This window comes from Cryptomeria japonica, chromosome 3, assembly GCF_030272615.1.
Source record: "Cryptomeria japonica chromosome 3, Sugi_1.0, whole genome shotgun sequence".
NCBI lineage: Eukaryota > Viridiplantae > Streptophyta > Pinopsida > Cupressales > Cupressaceae > Cryptomeria > Cryptomeria japonica.
In genome coordinates, this window is record NC_081407.1 from 711,064,295 (window position 1) to 711,086,420 (window position 22,126).

The 22,126-nt window shown below is 30.6% G+C and overlaps 1 protein-coding gene across 1 annotated transcript; it reads left to right on the forward strand.

Moving 5' to 3' along the window:
• Window positions 1-2,127: 2,127 nt before the first annotated feature.
• LOC131069208 (ethylene-responsive transcription factor ERF008-like) lies at window positions 2,128-2,748 on the forward strand. The gene has a single exon (XM_058004566.2). The coding sequence runs from the start codon at window positions 2,128-2,130 to the stop codon at window positions 2,746-2,748; it is 621 nt and encodes a 206-aa protein (XP_057860549.2).
• Window positions 2,749-22,126: the final 19,378 nt, after the last annotated feature.

Genomic DNA, 22,126 nt, shown 5'->3' on the forward strand with positions numbered 1-22,126 from the left:
AAATAGACTATTTATTTTTTTAATACATTTTTTTATATTGTCTCTAGAGAGACAATAGTTGAGATCATAAGACATATTATCTCTTAAGAGACAATATGATTTTAATCCCAACTATTGTCTCTAGAGAGACAATATGTCTTTAATTCCCAACTATTGTCTCTAAAGAGACAAATGTGAAATTGTCTCTACAAAGACAGAAAAAATTCTGTTTTATATTGTCTTTATAGAGACAAATTTTTTTTTGTCTCAAGTTAAGACAATTTGCTCAAATATTGTCTTAAAACACCCCCCTATGTGGTATCTATTCCAAATTGTGACATGTGTATATAAGATGTCTCAACAACCAAGAACAAATCTCTTCAATGTAATCAATGTTCTAAGTTATTCGTCTTTATACATTGTAAGAACATGTTGTATTACAAAAATATTTTGCATAGCTTGCCGGTTTAAATTATAAGTTTAATCTATTCATATTTAGCTTTTTTCTATATTTCAAAATCAACTTAATTGTATTCTAAATAATTACTCTTAACAAAAACAATATTGATTTCTTCCAACTTTTATCTACCCTCAACTATATTAACCAAAACATATAAATTTCTTATAATGAAGATGATGTATAATGAAGATGATGGTGATTATTGTACAAAAGATCATATTGTAGGGCTGAGTTCAAATCTTAAAAAATATAAAAAATATAAAAACCGACCCTTTTTGAACTTTTTCAAGAGGTCAGTACAGTTAGAGGGGACCGCATTTTTGTTTATTTCAGTTGGGATTAACCAGTAAAGACTTCTAGTGATGGCGTCACTCAATACGTGAGATTCGTCAACGCCTTATTGCAGACCAAATGCGCTTTGCGGAGAGGGAACGTGCGCTGAGGAGCGTATGCAATGCAGCGTTGACCTTGGTCAATAATTAATTAAAAAATTAAATTAAATTAAAATACAGCATAGATAATTATAGTACTTCCCATCTATTTCCGCCGCACAAGATAGCTGATCTATTTATATATCTGTTTTTCTGTCACATTTTATTGAAATCTAGTTTCCATATTTTTGTCAGTTTGGGACACAATCTAACGTAACGGCTGACGCCATCACCGGAACAGTCTCTTCATCTTTCTTGGAGTGATACAACCGCGTAAATGAAGAAATCTAAAGGTAAAAAGAAAGAAGAAAGAAAGATGGCAATTTTTATATGAGTATAGAGACAGTTTATAGTAATATAGGATACATCTTATATAAGTTATAAGAAGTGGTTATCCATTTTTTAAGATGTATCAATACTAGGTTATCTTTATACATCATAACTTATATATTGGTACATCTTAGAGGTTAGATAGTCATTTTCATATGGGACTACTCCATATTCTTCATGGGGAGGCATCTAACTGTGCTACAAACTAGACATACATACCTTACCCCTATTGAAATTTGTATTTGTGACCTCTTTTTCAAGAGCAAGGATAATTTTCGGCTGTGTCTATTCTGGCTCTAAAACGAACCTTTCGTACAGCGTGTTAGAGACAGGTTAGTCAATCGCAACCGTTAATTGCAAAATCAATGGTATAAAATGTGCGACTAACACACATGTTAGTCAATCCATACTGTCATATTGAAGCCAGAAACGTGTCCATAATTTTCACCCTTCATTACTTAGATGTCCCACAAAATTAAATAATTCAATAGTGACGTTTCAACAAATTATTTCTAGAAGTATGGGAATCTATCCAGCCAGCTGTCATTAAAAAGGGAAGAAGAAAAATAACGGTCCACAGACCAAATTCCAGGCTTCCCTGTCAATTCACAAAATCCCGTTACACATCGTTTTCTTGACTTCAACGCGTTGAGTTGATACAAGAAATTTAAATCGACCAATTCTTAAGTCCCGTCAAATCAGATTTTAATGCCATAAATATCTAATTTGTCGACGATCATGTTTGTGTGATTTGCAGATGTAAACTGAGAAAAATTGCCGCCCACACTCTCGCCGACCACTCAATATGGGACTTTAAAAGACCAAGGTCATAGAACGAATTTCTGAGCTCATCTGCACCTTGAATCCTTCCAGTGTAGTTGCTATGAACTAATAGGGAATCATATAGAGTCTAATTCTTGTTGCAATATGGAGAATGGTGGAGAAGGAATGAGATTCCGAGGCGTGAGAAAGAGGAAATGGGGAAAATATGTGGCCGAAATTAGGTCAGGAAAGAGATCACGCATATCACTGGGGTCATACTTCACTCCTCACGCTGCAGCTCGAGCTTATGACACTGCGCTCTTGCGCCTGCGAGGCCCCACAGCAACATCTTTCAATTTTCCAGACTCGCGCTTCAATTCAACAACTGCATTGGAGGTGGCAAATGCACAAGGAAATCTTTCAGCCGACGATATTCGGGCTGCTGCCATTGCGGTTGGCTCCGCCTTTGACACAATTCCTGAGGGTCATGGTGAGGAATTAGCTGGGCCTTCCACAGTGGTGGGCACTAGCATTCAAGAAGAAACAGCGGTTGAGGCTTCGATCCAGTTCAGAGAAGCATTAAACGATGAAACTCATCAAGTGACAGAGCAAGAGGAGAATGATGCCACATATCTGTTGCAAACTCCAGAACATATATCATTTGAGGAGAGCGTTCAAATGGCTCCTCTTCAGCCTGATTCGCACGTTTTAATGCAGTCTTATGACCAATCCGAGCTTTTCCTCAATTTAGCTGCTTGGGATACGCCGCCAAAGCAACACCCTTAGCAATCATTAATCAGAATAGATTTAATTTTCTAATAAATATGCAATACTGCCTCCACTGTTAACGTTTTACCTTGGTTGTCAATGAAATTTTTAGTCTTACGTTAGCATGTTACCTGTAACAGCGTGCTCATCGGGAATTACAAAGACCGACGGCAAACGGTAGATTTTGGGTTCGGAATATGATGTGACAGCCTTCTGCTGTGGTCGACGTAGGTGTGGGGTCATCCATTAGGTTAAAATGTTGGAGCTATGCTTGGTAATATTTATTTTTGTCACATTGTTGTAAGAATTTATTTATGTCTGAATAAGATATTCTAACTTTTACCATTTTAATTTATAACTATTTTAATGTATTTTAAAAATAATTTTTTGATAATTTGGCTCGTTAATATTTTAATATCTTATTCCAGCCTTGACATTCATAAAGAAAAAAATAAGTATTACATCCATCATTTTCACTTATAGTTGGAATTAATAGAGACATCAATTGAATGTATTTATTGTGAATTAGGAAGTTGTATTGTACCCATTCAATTGTATGTTGATTAATTTGTTCAAAGCTCTATTTTGAAATTTGAAATGTGTGATGTGTAGATTTCTTTTTAGAATTTTTATTGGTGACATTTACTATCCATCATAAAGATTAACCAAACAAGGTTCTAATTCTTACAACTTTTACATTTTGATTAAAGAAATTGTTGATCCAATAGTTTATTGGACACCCTTTCCATGATTCTTTGGAGTTTGTCAAGTTATTTAAAAATAATAATATAACTAAAAAATTCTTGTATAGAGTATGTAATTCTTATTTTTAACATTCATCCTTGTCAAGTCAACTACATAATTGGAGATTTTAATTTTAGTGTGCTTATATATTATGTGATCTATTTATTTTTTTTATTTTTATTTTTATTTTTATTTTTATTTTTTATTCAAACAGTCATTTATTTAAATGCATAAGATTCGAGGGAGAAAATAACTCATAATAATGTATAAGGTGATTCTCAAAAATCGGATTACAAACAATAAAAGACGACCAATCAAATAGAAAGTTTGAAAGATCTAAACATAATGAGGAATTTTAATATATTATTTTTATAGGAATGTAGAGGCCCATTAAAATGAACGAGTTAAAATTAAAACTTATATTTTTTTATAAAAACAATCATATGCATAATTTCATGTGCAAGTGTACTTTATTAGTCATAATAATGCCATCTTAGTACATTGACTAATCTAGTACTTCATTCAAAAAGAAAAATTAGATGTTGATGTTTTGTTTTATTGTCAAGATTTTATTTTTCGATTTAAAATTCACTTTTTTTTAATAAAAATTTTAAACTTATTTGATCTATTATAAAATGAATTGTATTATTACAATATTTCAAAGGAAAGTATTAGCAACTACAAAGTAGGAAACAAATTTAAGTATAAATGGATTGTTAGATAAAGAAAGGAATCATTGACAACTTAATATAATATTGCAACATTGTTTAAATGATTGTATGTAAGATAAATACTCTATCTTTAGAAGCGTGGTACACTTTTATAATGGATCACTTAAAAAAAGATTTTGAAATAATACAAACTAAAAAAAAATAAAAAATTTGATATAGTTTATATTTATAATTATTTTAAAATTATTTTAGTATATTTTTGTTAACTGAAATGAATGATTTTAATTATATTATTGATTTATTTTTTTATAAAAAAATTAGGTTGATTGAATACTCCAAAAAGAGAGAGCAATTGAATTATTTTTCTCTATTTTTTTCACATAGATAACATGAAATTCTAAGGCATGGAATTTTTACCATTTTTTTTTAATTTCATTTTTTCAAACTTAATAAAATCATTATAGATTTTATCCTTGAGTGTATTGAATATATTTTAATTTGTAACCAACATCATACTTGATTATAATAACTTACTTAAAAAACAAATAAATCTTAATTATAATCTATCTATATATATGTATATGTATATGTATATAAATACATGTATGCGTGTGTGTATGTATGTATGTGTCTTGCACTTTAAGATCTATTAAAAAGAGTATTTTGGGATTTTTTTAAAGAAAAATAGAGCATGATTGAGGAAATATTTAAGTGAAGTTGAATAATTTAATAAATTATTGAAGTTGAGGAGGAGGTGGTTGGCTACAACTTAAGTAATTTTGGACATTTATTATTATTATTATTAGAATAGTTCCAATTATAAAGTTTTAATCAAAACCCAATTTTAATAAAAATAGTTTAACCTTAAAAATATTATTGTTAAATTTTTTAATGTATTTTTTTTTAATATAATGGTGAAAAGAAAAATATTAAGTTAGTTAAATTGTTGACCTTAAAAATTTTAGACTAGGTTTAGGACCCACTTTGGCAAGTGTTTCTAATATATGCATATTTGTAGCTGATTTTGAGACTATTTTTCTAAAATTATTTCATTCCTCTATTCATGTCCTTTTCCTGTAGTATATTTTGCTAGGACTAGGACACCCAACATCCTTATCAAAATGGGCTCAAATTTGAAAAGATGAAACTTGACCTTGTAATTTGTAGGAACCCTTAATTGTAGGTGTATTTGACTTAATAAATCTTTCAAATGACCTATAAACACATTTTATTCATCTATCTCCTTCCCACCCTTCTAATTACGTGGCTCTTAAAATTGTACAATATCCACTTTAGAATTTTGAGGGCTCCTAGGTGCATTGTCTCACCAACATGGTGTTTCTCCTCTCCCCTATTTTAATATGGATGAAAATTCAATAAATGTGACACCTCCTCGAGATTTTAAAGGTTTCCAAACCTTTCAATAATCTCGTAAAGAAGAAAAACCTATTTTGTTCATTAAGGATCCTTAGGTTGATCCTATCTAACAAATAGAGAGTTCTCACTATATATACTAGGTGAAATCTAATCTAGGTTTAAGTTCCCACTTTGAAGAGTGTGCCAAGGACTAAAAGGAGTCCTTCATAAACTGATGAATGGGTTAGAACATATATAAAAATTTATAATAGCATTTAGGTGATAAATCATGAAACTACCATTCTTAGTAAGCATTTAAATAATCATACATTAAGTGCATAAAATAAAATTCCTAGTATTTGAACCTAAATTTGATGTTAAGCATAATAAATGAAACGACAAGCCGAGGACATTAGCCAAGTTTTTATTTTTTAAATAATAACATTAGGGTAAAAGTACAAACCTGTGTCACACTTTTACAAAGGAAAAGGCTAACACAACAATAACTGTTCAATTTCGTCACCATAAAAGTGTCATTTGCATTTTTAATTTGAAGATGATGTAAACTAATTAAATGTGTAAAATTTGTTGAAGTTTAAGTCTACTATTTTTTGAAAAAAAATTTGTCAATAATTTATATGGTTTTTTTAGCTTTAAAGTCCATTTTTTATTACTGAAAAATGCTAAAAAACAGGGGGTTTACTTCCCACCTCAAAAGAAAATGTAAATCAACTTTTTTTTTTTCGATTTTGATATCCAATATAGATCACATATTTATATAGTGCATGAAAAAAAAATTAATTTTTGATGTATATTTTCTTTGTTATAGCATTTGGAAGTCGAATACACCAGAATTTGACAGTTTTTGTCTCCCACCATAATTTGTTTATTCAATTTATGATAATAAAGAAACTAAAAATACCCTTTTGGATAAGACTCTCTCTTCTAGTCAACCATATTTTTTTCAAATTTTTTTGAAGTGATTCGATATTTTTGTTTGTTTTTCAAAGCAGCTTGTTATCGAACAAAAGAATACCTAGTTGTAGTATATTTAATTTTTTATATATTAAATCTAATCAAAACATTATAAAAACTATATGAGTAGAATCGTGACTTTGATCTCTACAAAAGGGTATTTTTAATTTTTCAATAAGTTTAATTTACCTATTGAATTTTGTTGTAGAAGTGACAAGTTTGAGAAAATCATCATTTTTGTTGATGTGGCTGCCACTTGGCATTCCACATAGGTTGTTCTAGCCAGAAACATTCCGGCCAGAACTGTGAGGGTCGACATGACCGGTCGCTTGAACCATATATATAAAAAAAAAAAAATTCCCATTAAAAAATCCAAAACAATCAAGTGCGAAAATAATAAGAGTTATTTTTGCAAAAAAAAAAAATTTCTCAAATAAAGTGGCATTTTGGAGTGAGTACAAAGATTATAAAAGGGTGAAGATTTTGATTTTTTTTTCGGAAGGCATCTACCCTTTCCACGTATGTTATTTTAAATTATTTTTTCAATCATGCTTAATTTACAATATTAGATGTTTTTTTGGAAATTAAATATTTTTTAGATTAAATTTATAACTTTATTTTATTATTCGTTAATTGTGCTTCAATCATTTATTTTCAATTATGTTATCTTCAATTATTTTTTCAATTATTGTTATTAAATCATGTTATTAATGTTATTAAATCATGTTCATTGTACATTGCATAGTCAAATGTAGAATTTAAGTAAACTTAATTTCTTACTCTTTAGATCAATGCTCTTATTTCTTGAATGTTGTTTTTTCATTTTCTAAATTTTAAAAATTGGAGTTTAAGACAAATGATCTAAATAGATGAAATTTACACATGTTTCATTTATTGAATTTAAAAAGTTTAAGGAAACAAAATTATTTATACATTTCATTAATCACATTTTGTTTGTTAAGAATAAGGAAAAGTAACTAGTTATAACTTATTTACTATATGAGTAGATTAATTATTATAAATGTACATACTTAAAATCTAACTAAATATTGAATATGTAAAATATATTTAAACACTTTAATGAAATTGAGTATATATCCAACACTATTTAGTACTGAATTATATTATGTTTTATTTCCTAATACTTGACTCAAATTCTCTATATATTAGCTAAGTGATTTCAAGCAATTAATGTTATTAAATAACATTCATATGTACATTACATATAGTCAAATGTATCTAATTGAAGTATACTTAATTTCTTACTTTTTATCAATGCTCCTAAATTTCTTGAGCCTTATTTTTTCATTTTCTAGATTATAAAAATTCAACCTCAAGTTAAATGATCTAAATGGATGAAATTTACACATGTTAAGTTTAAGAATGCAAAATTATTTATACATTTCACTAATTACATTTTTTTTGTTAAGAACCAAGGAAAAGTAACTAGATATATAACCTTTTTATTTCAAAGCACTAAATTTTGAAGATCTGCATATTTGCATGTTTTTGTTTTTAGGTTCAAAGGACGATATTTTGAAGATCTAAATATTTTTTGCAAAGAGGAATAAGAGGACAAGATCAAGGTTGTATGATCATAAAAGGGATGATAAGATGAAAGGTCATACAAAACATAGTCAACAACAATCCCTTGTTGTTCAAGATCAACATGATGATGTTCAAGAAATGTCTACTCAGGTACGAGATGAATTATTTTTTTCTGGTATGGAAAATTTGATGGAAATGGATGAAGATAGTCTTTTCAAAGAAATTCCATCTAAAGATATGATACCTGAAAGCACATTAAAATTGCATTGTAAGAAATTGTGGGATGATTATTTTAAAAATAAGTCTATTATTGGAAGAGCACAATTATTTGCTAAGTTATTTAGGAAAATAGAAATGAAACCTGTTTTGGAGTCGTTGGGTGTTGGTAATAAGAAACATCCTCCTGGTACATTATTAAAAGAAATTATAATTGAAAATTTACAAGAAGCATTGAATTGTATTGACAACACAAGTCGAGGTGTTGATTTAAGTACTACATGTAGATCATTGATGACTATGATTACTAGTAAGAAATTGACTCGTAGAAAACAAGTTAATGCAATTTCTCAATTAATGCATGTATCTAGAAGAACTATTCAAAGATAAATTAGGAAGAGAAATATGTTGGATGAAAACATTGAAAAGAATTGGGTACATATCTGTAGGGTTCCTAGAAAAGACATAATTTCTAAAGATGTAAAAAGACAGGTCACTGATTATTGGACCAACCAATTTTGTGTTTCTTCCAATAGAAGGGACACTATACAGATGATAGATGAAGATGGTAACAATATTACACATCCAAAACATTTCTTAGATACAACAGAAAGTGAATTGTTTGAAGCATTTAAGCAAGAATTTTCAAATGTAAAGATTTGCCAAAGGATGTTTGAGAGATTGCGTCCTTTCTTTGTACCCATAAATAAGGTACATGAAACTTGTTGTTGTCGAAATCATGTTGAATTTCATCTACACTTGCAGTCATATAAAAAGTTCATGGCAACAATTAATCCAAATCTAGTCATTCCTACAAGTACAACACAATTTGTGAAGTCTATTTTATGTGATAAATTAGAAGACTCGGATGAGTTCAAAATACAAAGTATAAAAGGTGAATTAAATGATTGTGGATATTTGAGTAAGTTTGTGTTGAAAACTGAGAATATTGATAATCATGCACTAGTTATATGGAAGAGATTTGAATATGAGACATACCAAAAAAAGTCAATAATTGAATCCAAAAACATTATGTTTAAAGAGAGTGAATTGCCCTACATTCAGTTTATAGATATATTTCATAATATGATATATCCACATATCCAACATTGTCATGGTGCAAGATGGTAGGCTAAACAGTTTCATGATTCAAAGAATTGTTTTCCACCAGTTTGTATTATTTAAATTGTAGATTTCTCTGAGAACTATACATTTAGTCCTCACACAAAAATTCAAAATCAATATTATCATTTTGATTAAGTTGCAATATTTGTACAAGTTTTCTATAGACATGCACAATTTCATGTGGGTGGTATATGTTACAAGCTAGTGTTACCGTTGCACCAAAAGATCGACCTGTCAATGCCCGATACAACCACTAGACTTATAGAATCCACAGGAGGTTGTTAAACCATGTCACGAATCCCCGCGATGGACGTTGGTCCACTGCCAACAATCCCTCTCCCAGCGTCACTCGTCATGGCCTGCATGATTCAAACCTGTGACCAAGCTCTGATACCACTTGTTACAAGCTAGTGTTGTCGTTGCACCAAAAGATCGACCTATCAATGCCCGATACAACCACTAGACTTATAGAATCCACAAAAGGTTATTAAACCATGTCGTGAATCCCCATGAGGGACGCTGACCCACTGCCAACAATATAGAGAGTACTGAAAATGAACGCATTATCATCAAGGAGGTTCATTTCTATATCAGGGATGATACGTGTCATGATAGGAGCTATGTAGCACATTGTTTTGGAAAGTTTTTTGAAGATATTAAAGATCGTGGGATAGAATGTACACAACATTTGATTTGGTCAAATGGATGTGTTGGTAAGTACATTAGATTTGAAAATTGATTATTTAAGTTGTTTTTTTTCTTATATATGATTTGATTGTATATAAAATCGATAATCTTTTGAAAATGACCCAGAAATTGACTGAAGATGTGAAGGTCATGAAAACTGAGCATGAAGGTAGAATTGTCAATTTGGAGAAGGGTATGGACGAGCTAAAAGGTAATCTCAGGGTTTTGGTGGATATTAGCAAAGAAGCCACGAACAACTGCACTAAAGGCCTCAAAAAAATGAATGAGAAAATTGTTGCTCATAAAGCCTAGTCGCTTAGTAGCATCCTGCCATTAGCTATCAAATCTAAAAGGAAAAATATGGATGTAAACCCACAGGGACTAAAAATGCAAGTGTCTACAAGACCATCTACTAAAACCAAGATTAGGAACCAAGAGAAAAGCGCCACGAGGAGCATCATGGAGGAGCTCGAAGAAGTTAGCAAAAATATCATTGAGAAAAATTATAAGCTTATGGAAGCTCTAGGTTAGTTTTTTGTTAGGATTGCCTAGGTTTTATTGTTATTTTTTAGTTGGGCTCTGCAAGGTGTTTCCCATGTTTTTGTCTATGTTGGGTCGTTGGCTCTTGACTAGTTTGCTAATGTTATGCTTATTTTGTTTTTGGATTTGGGTTTTGGGTCCATGTAAAACTTGTTTTATCTTAGTCAAAAACTAATATTAAATGAATATTATATTATGATATTGTAACCAAAATTAAATTATATTATTGCGTTTTAATATTTCTTATTATTATATTTTAAATTTGTATACTCGTGTGAAACTTTTTATATAAGCACAAAAGTTATTAAAATTAAATTATTATTATTATATTTTTATATTTCTATTAAATTATTTACAAAAGCAAAAAAATATTAAGATTAAATTATTAATATTATATTATCATATCATTATTTTTTTATTTTATATGTATTCTTATCCTTATTCTTGATAAACATGTGAATTTTATGTACAAACACTTTCAATCTCTTATGCTCCCATTGTAATACACTTTTTGACCTAATTATTTTAAGCATGACTCGATTAAACCACTAGCCTTTTGGGTTTCAAATATCTAACCCCTAAATTTAATGATTTTTCTCTTAAGAACTATGTATTCCACTTACGAATTTAAACTCAAGCTTTAACTATAAAAGATTGTTCCATAGCATGTTAAGAAACGAAAATATATCCGAACTTTTTATCTATCCAACTTTCAATAAAAAATAATGATGTGGATTTATTGAGACTTCAAGCATATACATGAGAATATCTTTCTTTCATTCTATCACATCTTTATCTAAAATAAGACTTCTCAAACCCTAACTTGTATTCATTTTGGTTTACCAACATTGTCTTCTACATCACATCACATTTTGACTCTAAAAGTAATATTAAAGAGTAAAAAATTATCTTTAAATAAGAAATATTTTCCTTTTTGTTTGTTAGGAGATCATTTTTCAAAAAGTTATCAAAACCGAGAAACCTACTCTCATACCATCCTGTAGAAATTATTGTTTAACAAGAAATAAAAAGTAAATTTTTGTATTCTTTTTTTGTTTTTGATATTGGGCTGTGGCTAAACTGGTTCCAAAACTAGCTTGTGTCTTTTATTTTTCGAAAAGAAGTATAACACAAAAATTAATAAGCCGTTTTGAAACCAGATTAACCACGTTCCCATTAAAACACACAAATATAATATTCAAAGAAATTTACATCTAAAGGAACCAGAAAACATATGGTTAATGATACAGTAGCATTAACTTTAAGTTAGTAGTCAAAAGTAAGAAACTTCGATCAACAGAAAGTATCCATTAACGGAGGTTCCTTTACAACTCCATTGAGGTGGACTCCAACTTCGATGGGGTGGACACCACTGAAAACGTTTTCTATGCGTGTGCCGAGGATGACTCGACATACTATAACGCACACGTACACTCGGTTTGAATAAGACCTAGCTTTTGACATTCCACATATGACTTCAATTTAAGCACCTCACTACCAAATTCATCCGACATTTTTAAAGTTTAGCAGTGATCGCCATTACAGCTCACTGTAAACCAGAACCTCGATCTGCAAACAAAAGTCTCCAGAAGGTTTACTGATCAGGAAAACCAGTGTCAATCGGTGGATGAAATTGATTTATAGTCATAAGGCTCTCTTAATGCTGAACTTTAAATTGACCTTTTGCTGAAAAGGCCGATACCATATTTCCTGTTTCTTGAATAACTTTCCTCTGATTAATGGTCTGTGAAACTCTGCTTATATTTTAATCTGCTGTCACAGCTTAAATTCTATATAAAGAAAGGTAAAAATCGACACAAGCAACCCCTTGTAACGAATTTGAATAGTTAACAAAAAGGCTAGACCTGTGGCAAAATGTCCGATGATGGAGAAGAAGTGAGATTTAGAGGCGTCAGAAAGAGGAAATGGGGGAAATATGTGGCTGAAATTAGGCAAGGAAAGAGATCGCGCATATCACTGGGCTCATACTTCACTCCTCAAGCTGCAGCTCGAGCTTATGACGCTGCACTCTTGTGCCTGCGAGGACCCAACGCTTCGTCTTTCAATTTTCCAGACTCTCAGTTCAACTCAACTGCATTGTTGGTGGCAGCTGCGCACAGAGATCCTTCACCCCAAGTTATTCGAGCACTTGCCATTGATGTTGGCTCTGCCTCTGACGCCAGTCCTGCAAGATACTACCATAATTTGGAGGCCGGGACCAGTGCAGACAGAGAAACCTCAACCTATTTTGATCAAGGTGTTAGCGATCCACAGACTGCAGATAGAGTGGAGGGAGAAGAAGACAAGTGTGAGGCGAATGATACCAAATATCTTCTGAAATCTCCGGAGGAAATATCATATGAGGAGAGGGTTCAGATGTCGCTACAGTTGCCTGAGGAGCTGGAGATGATGCAGCCTTACAGCCCATCTGAAATCTTCACCGATTTAGGGACATTGGATGTAACTCCTTTCCAGGCCACACCAAGCCGCCTCAATAACTACACATACAAATCAAAACTTTTATTATTTCAGGCCAGAATTCGGCTGTCTCCACTGAGAAGGGGATCTTCATCATTGGCACCTAATAGAGAGGATAAACGCAAACAGGCCAGTTTGCTCCCATGTGATGTAATGAATGCAGAAATTATAATATTAACAATAATAAATGAATTTGCTCTATTCGGTTGCCCAGAATAGTATAAATCCTTTAAAAGAAGGTAAAAAATATAAGGATACAATAACTATAACTTTATCTTTCATAAAGCACAAGCAAACCCTTAAAAAGTAAACGGGAACTCCATTATTAAAGGCGACTTAACAGTTAACTGTGCCAACGAATACTTTCTTGTCATCGGTGTGTACCATGTACGCCACTGTAATTTTATTAAATCGAGAATGTGAGGAATTAATGGCCCTTGCGATAGTAACAAATTCCAGAAATGTTCGTATATCAGAGTTTTAATGATAGAATGAGATGGGCGGCCAACGATGAGGAATCTATGGGCTCTGGTATGTTAAAAGAGCCTGTAGCTATCGTCGAGCAGGCTCCACACTGAAAGTACTAGTTGCCCCATAATCATTCAACTATTGAATGCGATTGTCTGTGGGGAGAGGGATCAATAGGTGACAAGGGATCAATACATGTTATAATGTGGGCTGTCAGTGATATGGAATCTGTGGGCTCTTACATGTTAAAGAACCTATAGCTATTGTCGTGTAGACTCCAAAGTGAAAGGACTAGTTGCCCCTACAATCATTTAACTATAGAATGAGATTGATTGTGCGGCTGCTAATGAGGTCAAATCTCTAGCACTCTTTAGGTTTAAATAAAAAAAAGCTATAGGTGACATCGAGGAGGCTCCACGGTGAAATAATAGTTGCCACCACAATCATTTAAGTATCAAACGAGATTGCATGTGGCGTTGTTAATGATGTCAATTATCTTTTATTTTTCGTATTTTAAAAATTTATAGGCGAAGTATATCAATAGTTGTTATGATTAACTTTGTGCACCTACAGATTCTAAATTATGTATATTTGATTTCGACAACTTTTTTTGGTCGTCTTTATATGCAACTTAGCTGCTGATTGCTATTATTCTAGCTTTTGGGTAGCAACGACACACGTTGTGGGATCCATTATGCATGCAAGGGTCAAAAAACCTCCCACAACACTTAAGTGTATCCATTGCACACCAAGGTACAATTGTTACTATTAAATAATAAAAGTTATAGGTGACATCAAGGAGGATCCACAATAATATCATAGTTGCCATCATAATCATTTAAGTATCAAACAAGATTGCATGTCGCATTGTTAATGATGTCAATTTTCTTTCATTTTTGTATTTTAAAAAGTTATAGGGGAAGAGTACCAATAGTTGTTATAGCTAAATTCACGCACCCACAAACAATAAATCTGATTTCAATGACTTTTTTTGTTGTCTTTGTATGTCACTTAATTGCTTATAGTGATAGTAACAACGCACATTGTGGGATCTGTTATGCGCACAATGGTCAAAAAATACACATTTCAAAGTATCGCTTGATGCCTACTTAAAGATGCCCCAATAAGTGTGCACTTAAAATTGCCAATACTTATCACAAATGGCCTAGTAGTCGTGCACAAATAGGCCAATTATGCTTCCAAAATGCTAAAAAGTGAGCGACTATTAGTACATTGAGAATTTAAATTAATGAACTTTTATTTATCATTTATTTATTTATTTTAAGTTAGTAGGGGAAGAGCAACAGTTACCGTTCATGTTCCAATAACTATTCACTCCTTCCACACCCAACCCCCCAATTAGTAACTTTAAGAAAACCTAAAAAACAAATAACTAAAAGTTCATTAATAAATTTCACATGTACTAATAGCCACTCATTTTTTAGCATTTTTTTACCATAATTAACACATTTGTGCACCTTTATTGACATCCATAGCACACAACTACTGGGGCGTTTGTGGATAAGTATTAGCAATTTTAAGTGCATAGTTATTGGGGCATCTTTAAGCAAGTATCAAGCGACACTTTGAAATGTGTACTTTTTTACCCTTGTGCACATAACAGATCTTACAACATGCATCATTTCTACTCAGAAGCCTAAACAATAGCTATAAGTAGTTAAATTGCATGGGGAGACAACAACTAAAAAATTGTCAAAATCTGATGTACCGTTTAGAATTTATGAATGTGCAAAGTTAACTATAACGACTACTAATATGCTTCCCCTAATTGAAAGATTGCAAATTATTAGACTCTTCCCTCACTTATATTAAGAGGCTAAGATGGAAAAATAGTTGCCACTCTTCCCTTATTCAAGTATCAATATATGGTGCTGTTACTGATGTCAAATCTCTTTATGTGAACAAATAGTTGCCACCACATTCGCGCCTTCTTTTATGTGAGTAAATATTAAATATTATATTTTTAAAGTACAAATATAAATGAAGATTCCTTTCCACCTTGGCGTTTAATAACCTTGCGAGTCGAAATGGACCCAATAAAAGTCACCTCAAGTTGATAATTATTGTGGGCCAAAAACGAACCTACAAAATCTGCCTATAGTAAGGCATATCTTTTTCTTGTCGTATCCACTAAGATACGTGTCACATACTCATGATTTTTCTTTGTTTTCTAGCTAAGCGATGGGGTTGATTTTAGATTCATGTGTTTCGTAACAAATGATTTCCCTCCCTCTTTACTTTGGTCTCTTGTTTATCTCTTGATATTTTCCAATGTCAAATGTTTTTTAATTTTTTGTTGCTTAAATTTAAGATTTCTCATCTTTGTCATTAATTTTGATGCTGCAAGTGTGTATGAAGTGTCATTTTTAAAATTCTTTACCCATCAAAAATAAAAATCACATCATATCATTGATTTTATGTATTCAATTAGTTAAACATTTTCTCCCCAAAATTATGTAGAAACATATTCAAATCTATATTATCATCATCTATATTATCCTTTTTTTTCTCATAGATATTATAAAAGTAAACAACATGACATAACTAATTAAATAATTTTAAAGTAATATTATTGCTAAATACTCTAAAAGATAGTCTAAACCTATTAATCCAATTTCATCTTTAAATCAAATATGTCAAACAAATATTAAATTATCATATTATTTCTCCTAATTCAATGTAACTCCAAAACAAATTGTGGAGTACAGGAAATAACATAACGCTAAACTATTATATTATTTGTCACCCTGAGATCCCTAGTTGCAACTTACAATATTAAATATTTTAATAATTTAAAAATTCTCAAACTCTACATTATTAATTGTTCAAACTATTGAACTAAAATATTCACACATAATCACAAATAAATTATATATTACTATATATATTTTAAACACATCTATCTAAAAAATGTCTTGAGAAATCAAACTTGCGTTATTATTTTGATTAAATAAATTTATAGTATATACTTGAGAATAATTTTATAATTATAGTTTTTAATTTTGAAACATATGTGGACTCTTTATAATTTTCATTAACATGCTTGCACCATATTTCATCCCTTTCTACCATTATTACACTTCTATTTCAATTATGATATTTCTATGATTGTCCTCTATTTTTCTCTATTCCACTGAATCAAACACATACAATATGTAGGGGAAGAGCACTAGATACCACAACACCGAAAAAAAAAAAAAATTCTAAAAGCTCTTCAATAATTTTAACATGTACCAATAGCTGCCCATTTTTTAGCATTTTTGGAGCATAATTAACCCATTTGTGCACCTTTATTAGTACACATAGAGAAAAATTATTGGTGCATAAGTATTGGCAATTTAAATGCATGGATATTTTGACATCTTTAAGCAGGTATCTAGTGGCATTTTGAAATATGTACTTTTTGACCCTTGTGTGTATAAAAAATCCCACAATGTGCATCGTTACTACCCAACAACCCAAACAATAGCTATAAACAATTAAGTCGTGTGTGGAGACAACCAAAAAAATCATCAAAATTTGATGTACTATCTAGAATCTATAGGTGCACAAAATTATCTATAACTATAACAATTACTAGTACGCTTCCCACATAGATGTATGTCATCACTCAATTATAATTAACTTTGTATGAAATTTTATAGATTATTAGCAAATAGGCTATTCCTTGTGGGGGAGCTCCCCATGAGAAACATGTTTCATGCCACGAAATTAATTTCATCTTTCCTTTTTCATAGTTTTGTTGGTTTTTTTATGTTCATTCTCACCAATTTTTTAACTGACAAATTGTTGTTGCAGCTCAAGGCAAATATCGATATAAATTGGTATCCCCTTATTGGGGGTTGTAAAGCTACAAGCTTCCTTATGAATGCCACTAATTTGCCACCATGACCATTTTCATTGTGTGTTGTAAAATTTAATATGGTTTCTTGTTTCCTCTTGTGTGGAAGTAATTTGGGCATCATCTAAAGGAATTCAATAATACTTGTTCAGGTACACCATTAATTCTTAAACAATGTCTACAAACTACAAGGGGTTAATAAACTATGTAACTGATTCCTCTTTTGATATTTCTTTGGTGATTCAACCTACAAATAGTGAATCCATGGTATCTACAATTGTCATAGGGTATTGTAGATGTTAAAGGTAAGGGTGATGTTGTTAAATCGCAGCTGGTTTGAGTACCTCCTAAATATCATAGTTTTGATTTCAAGTTCTAATCATGATCAAGTAATTATGATAGTTTTCCTTGCAATTGATAGAATGTGTTGTAATAATCTTGGACAAGAACAAGTATGGTTGCAACATATTTCTTAGGAAGCTTGATTTTGGTTATTGGGTTGAGGTTGATATGTGTTTCCTCAATGCTTCTTGTGGGCTTTTTTGATATAGCTCTACTATCAATATAGAAAAAAATCCAAAAAAAAAATGCAATGGACATTCAATACATCCAAATTTGCAAATTTCCAAGAAGGGAAACTTCTATTATTTTTTAAATTTAGTTAAGAGATTAGGGATTTTTCTTTAGACAGCTTCAAGGCCATGAATCACAGTCATTAATAAAAATGAGAGTTATATTTATGAGAAATTCAATAACAAGTTTGTATTACAAATTTCAATGTAGAGAACCCAAGTAGAGGCATACAATAGAATTGGGTAAACTGAAAATGCTAGGGAATGGTGTCATATTCTATTATATAAATGGGTATATTATTTTATGAATACCCAAATTACATGTAAATGTTGAAAATATGTCAATTTGGTATGATAAAGGAGAAAATATTTTTTTGGTTGGCTGCCACAAATTATCAACCTATACTAAGGTTTTATATTATTTTTTAAGAAATATATTATATTATGGACCCTTAAAAAAGAATCAAAATTGCTCATGGTCTATTTTATTATGTTAAAATGATATTTTAGGTCTCAATTTAGTTAGCATGCTAGCTTAGTGGATGAGAGTCTCATTGTCTATTAAATGGATCTTTTCCACTTGACTATATATATGTACCACATATATGTCAATATTACATGGGTTTAAAATAGAAGAGTTTGGATTCAAACTTCACTAGAATAATATTTGTTCAAATAAAATTACTACCAAGTTCCAAGGATCAAAATATTTAAGTAAAAGCATTACCAAGTTCCATACAAAAATTTCATACTTACATCATACAAATCAGCATGACTTTAAAAAATATTAAGGAAACAACAATAAAATTATCAAATGTAGTTTTATTGAGTGACTATGGGGGCTTATGCAAAGGTTGCCAAGGTTGGCAAGAGACTCTTGAATTATGTCAATTTGTCAAGTTAAAACAATGTTGATATTTTGGTGGAAACTAATACTTATGTATTAAGTCAATGACCATAAGTACCTTGACAACCACCTTCGATAAAATTGTCTAGCATATAGGTATTGTCTTCATCATCCTCAACATCTATAGCATGGCATGTAGCAGTGGATTCAAGTATCTATTTTCATTATACCTTATCCCCACTCTGTTCATTGGCCCCCAACAAAGCTCTTCCTTATGTACTACTGCTCTATGTTTAGTTTGAAGCAAGAGTGACAATGGGACATAAAATATTAATTAATCAACCCAATAGATTTTCTATCCCACAAATTGAATTAATGTTTTAACTTAAACTTGAAGATGGGGAAATCCCCTTTCTTCTTTTAACACTTCAATCTTCAAGGAAGGAAAAGGGTATGGCATATCTCAAGTTGCTCCACCATAAAATTGTTACAAGATAGGAAAGGATGTTTGTATCTCAAGTTGCTATAATATATTGTCTGGGGTTATTGCATAGATTTTATGTTTGTTATATGCCTTTTGTAGCAAGATAAGGTAAGATAATATAATAATAAAATTGATGTTGCAATCCCTTGGAACTAGCACTTCCTTTTGTTTTCAGCTTATTATTTAATGAATGTTGATAAAAAATATAAGAAGTTCAACACTACATTATGAAGAAATTCTAAAAATATCACAAAACAATCCTTCCAAGTTTTCACAAGTATAAGCAAAAAAAATCAGCTCGAAGTTTGAATATGTTATTTAGATTCTCTTTCTCACACAAGAATTTTTCTTAAGTCATCCGCCAATAAGACAGATGAATACTTTATATTTGAGATAACTTTCATGTTTCAACAATTGTAACCCAATTTTGACTAAATATTTATGCATTCAATTATAAACCTTCAGTCAAATTTATTATTATATAAATTATTTTTGACATAATCATATAAATTACTCTTGACATAATCATTACACCTATAATCATTACACATAGTCTATTTAACCCTTTAAATGCACATTTGATAGTTAAAATGTGCATGATGTTGTCGATTGTTTAACGTATAGTCTTACGAGATGGTCAAAGAACTTTGAATACCGTGTAGTCTGTGACAGTAAATAGTTATGTGAACAGGATTACCTATATAATATCCAAATTTTGCTGGGAGTATGAATGCAAATGTAAGAAACTTGGGTTAACAGAAAGTTTGAATTGAAACAGTTTCAGATACATGTGCGGAGGATGATTGGACTTGACCGTGAGCTGGGGACAACTCGGTTCAGATGTAGGCATATCCCACAATATCATTTGAGGATAGCGTACAGATGTGCCTACTTTTGCATTACCACTCATGAAAATAAAATAAAATTGGAGGGAGTTTCTTTTTATGCAATCTTTTGTGCATAGTGTATTTTATCTATTTGATTCTTTTATTTTCTTTTGTGAATAATGTATTTTATCTGAATTGATGGAAATGGTTATTATTCATAAAGAAAGATTGTAGAAATATTAGACATTACCTAGATACGTGGCTCCTTTGTGGGTCAAGAGTTTGATATTTCAAATAAAGTATTAAATATTATCTTTTTTTTTTTATTATAATAGAGGAAGAGTACCAGTAGTTAACTTCGTTCACTCTAAGCTTCTAAATGAGGATTTCAATGATTTTATTTTGTTGTCTTTGTATGCGACTTAATTGCTTATAACTATTGTTATAGCTTATGGGTAGTGAAAACAAATGCTATGGGGTATGTTATGCATGCAAGGGTCAATAAGTTATCATTTCAAAGTTTGTTCATACCTGTTAGTTTTGACAATAAAAAAAATTGCACAATTGATTCAATACTTATGCACAAATGCCCCAATAATCATGCATATTTGGTACCAATAAAGTTGCACAATTCATCTAATTACTACCATTTTTTTCCAAAAATTGAGCGGTTGTTGGTCAACTAGATAATTTTTTAGTAGGCTTTTAATTAGCAAAATCTAATGAACGGTAATTGGAACATGGTGAACTTTGAAAATATTATGTGAAGTATTAAATAAAATTGTTGTAAAAATGGCTTATGATATTAATTCAATTAAAAATAATATTATTAGTTAAGGAAATTATAAAAAAACTAATAAGTTAAAAAAATATTAAAATTTATTAGTATTGGTATAGTTCTAGTGGTTTAAAGGTGATTTTCTTCTTGTCACCAAGATTCAAATCATGTTGGAGTTTTATTATTGAATGTTTATGTTGAGGATGAGGTCCTTTGTTTGAGACCTCGTTGATTCATAGCTATGAGTCAAAAGCGTTTACCTCTATTGGAAAATTATAAAAAAAATTGATGTGTCACATTTTTCTACAAAAACAAAATGATATAAGATATCTATGAAGCAAAAATTGTTTACTTTGCATTTTTTCACCTTTTTATTGTATTTTTTTATTCAATTAAATCTTATGTGATGATTAGTGTATCCTACCTTAAAATTGGTAAATTATGTGAGAATTTTATTTATTTTAATTTCTTGTACATAGATTTTAAAATTTGTTTTTAAATTGGGTTGGTGATGCACTCTCCTAACTAGATGTTGGCCACCAACTTAAACATGAAATATTTTAAAGTACATTATTCTAACATGTTATACAAAAAGACAAAACACCTAATTCATTCTAACATATCTAGATATCATTGAAAATGAAATCACTCATTTACTAATTCCATCATCACATAAGAAGCACACTAAACACTCATAATTAAATCAACATTTCCATACATTATGATAGATAAACATATTATGTTGTTACTTGTCTTCAACATTTGTTCACAAGCTATTGAATATGTTTACCTATGTTCTTGACTAAGGAAACTATGACCTTTGATAAGCAATCTTCTTAAATGTGTTTGTCAACATCAATAGTTATTTCCTATTATTTTAGATACTTGAAGGTGAGGAAAAAAATATATTATAAGTCTCATCAAATCAATTTTACACAAGGGTAAATGCATCATGATGATGAATAATTTGCATGTACACATTAGGAAATGTACAGATCGTAATGCACATAAGTTATAAATAGCAATATTTTAAGCTTAAAATAATGCTCTCTATAACACATGCATTATACTACATATGTATTATAACTACTATAGTTATTTTTGTAAATTTTTATCTTTTAGGCTTGGATTTCCAAGCCTAGGTGTTGGGATTTGATTTTGAGTAGAAAAATATATACTTTTATCATCAAATAACATATATCAATTTGATCACTCTAA

Excerpts from the sequence above, each read along its gene's own strand:
- LOC131069208 (XM_058004566.2), top strand. The coding sequence starts at position 2,128 with ATGGAGAATGGTGGAGAAGGAATGAGATTCCGAGGCGTGAGAAAGAGG.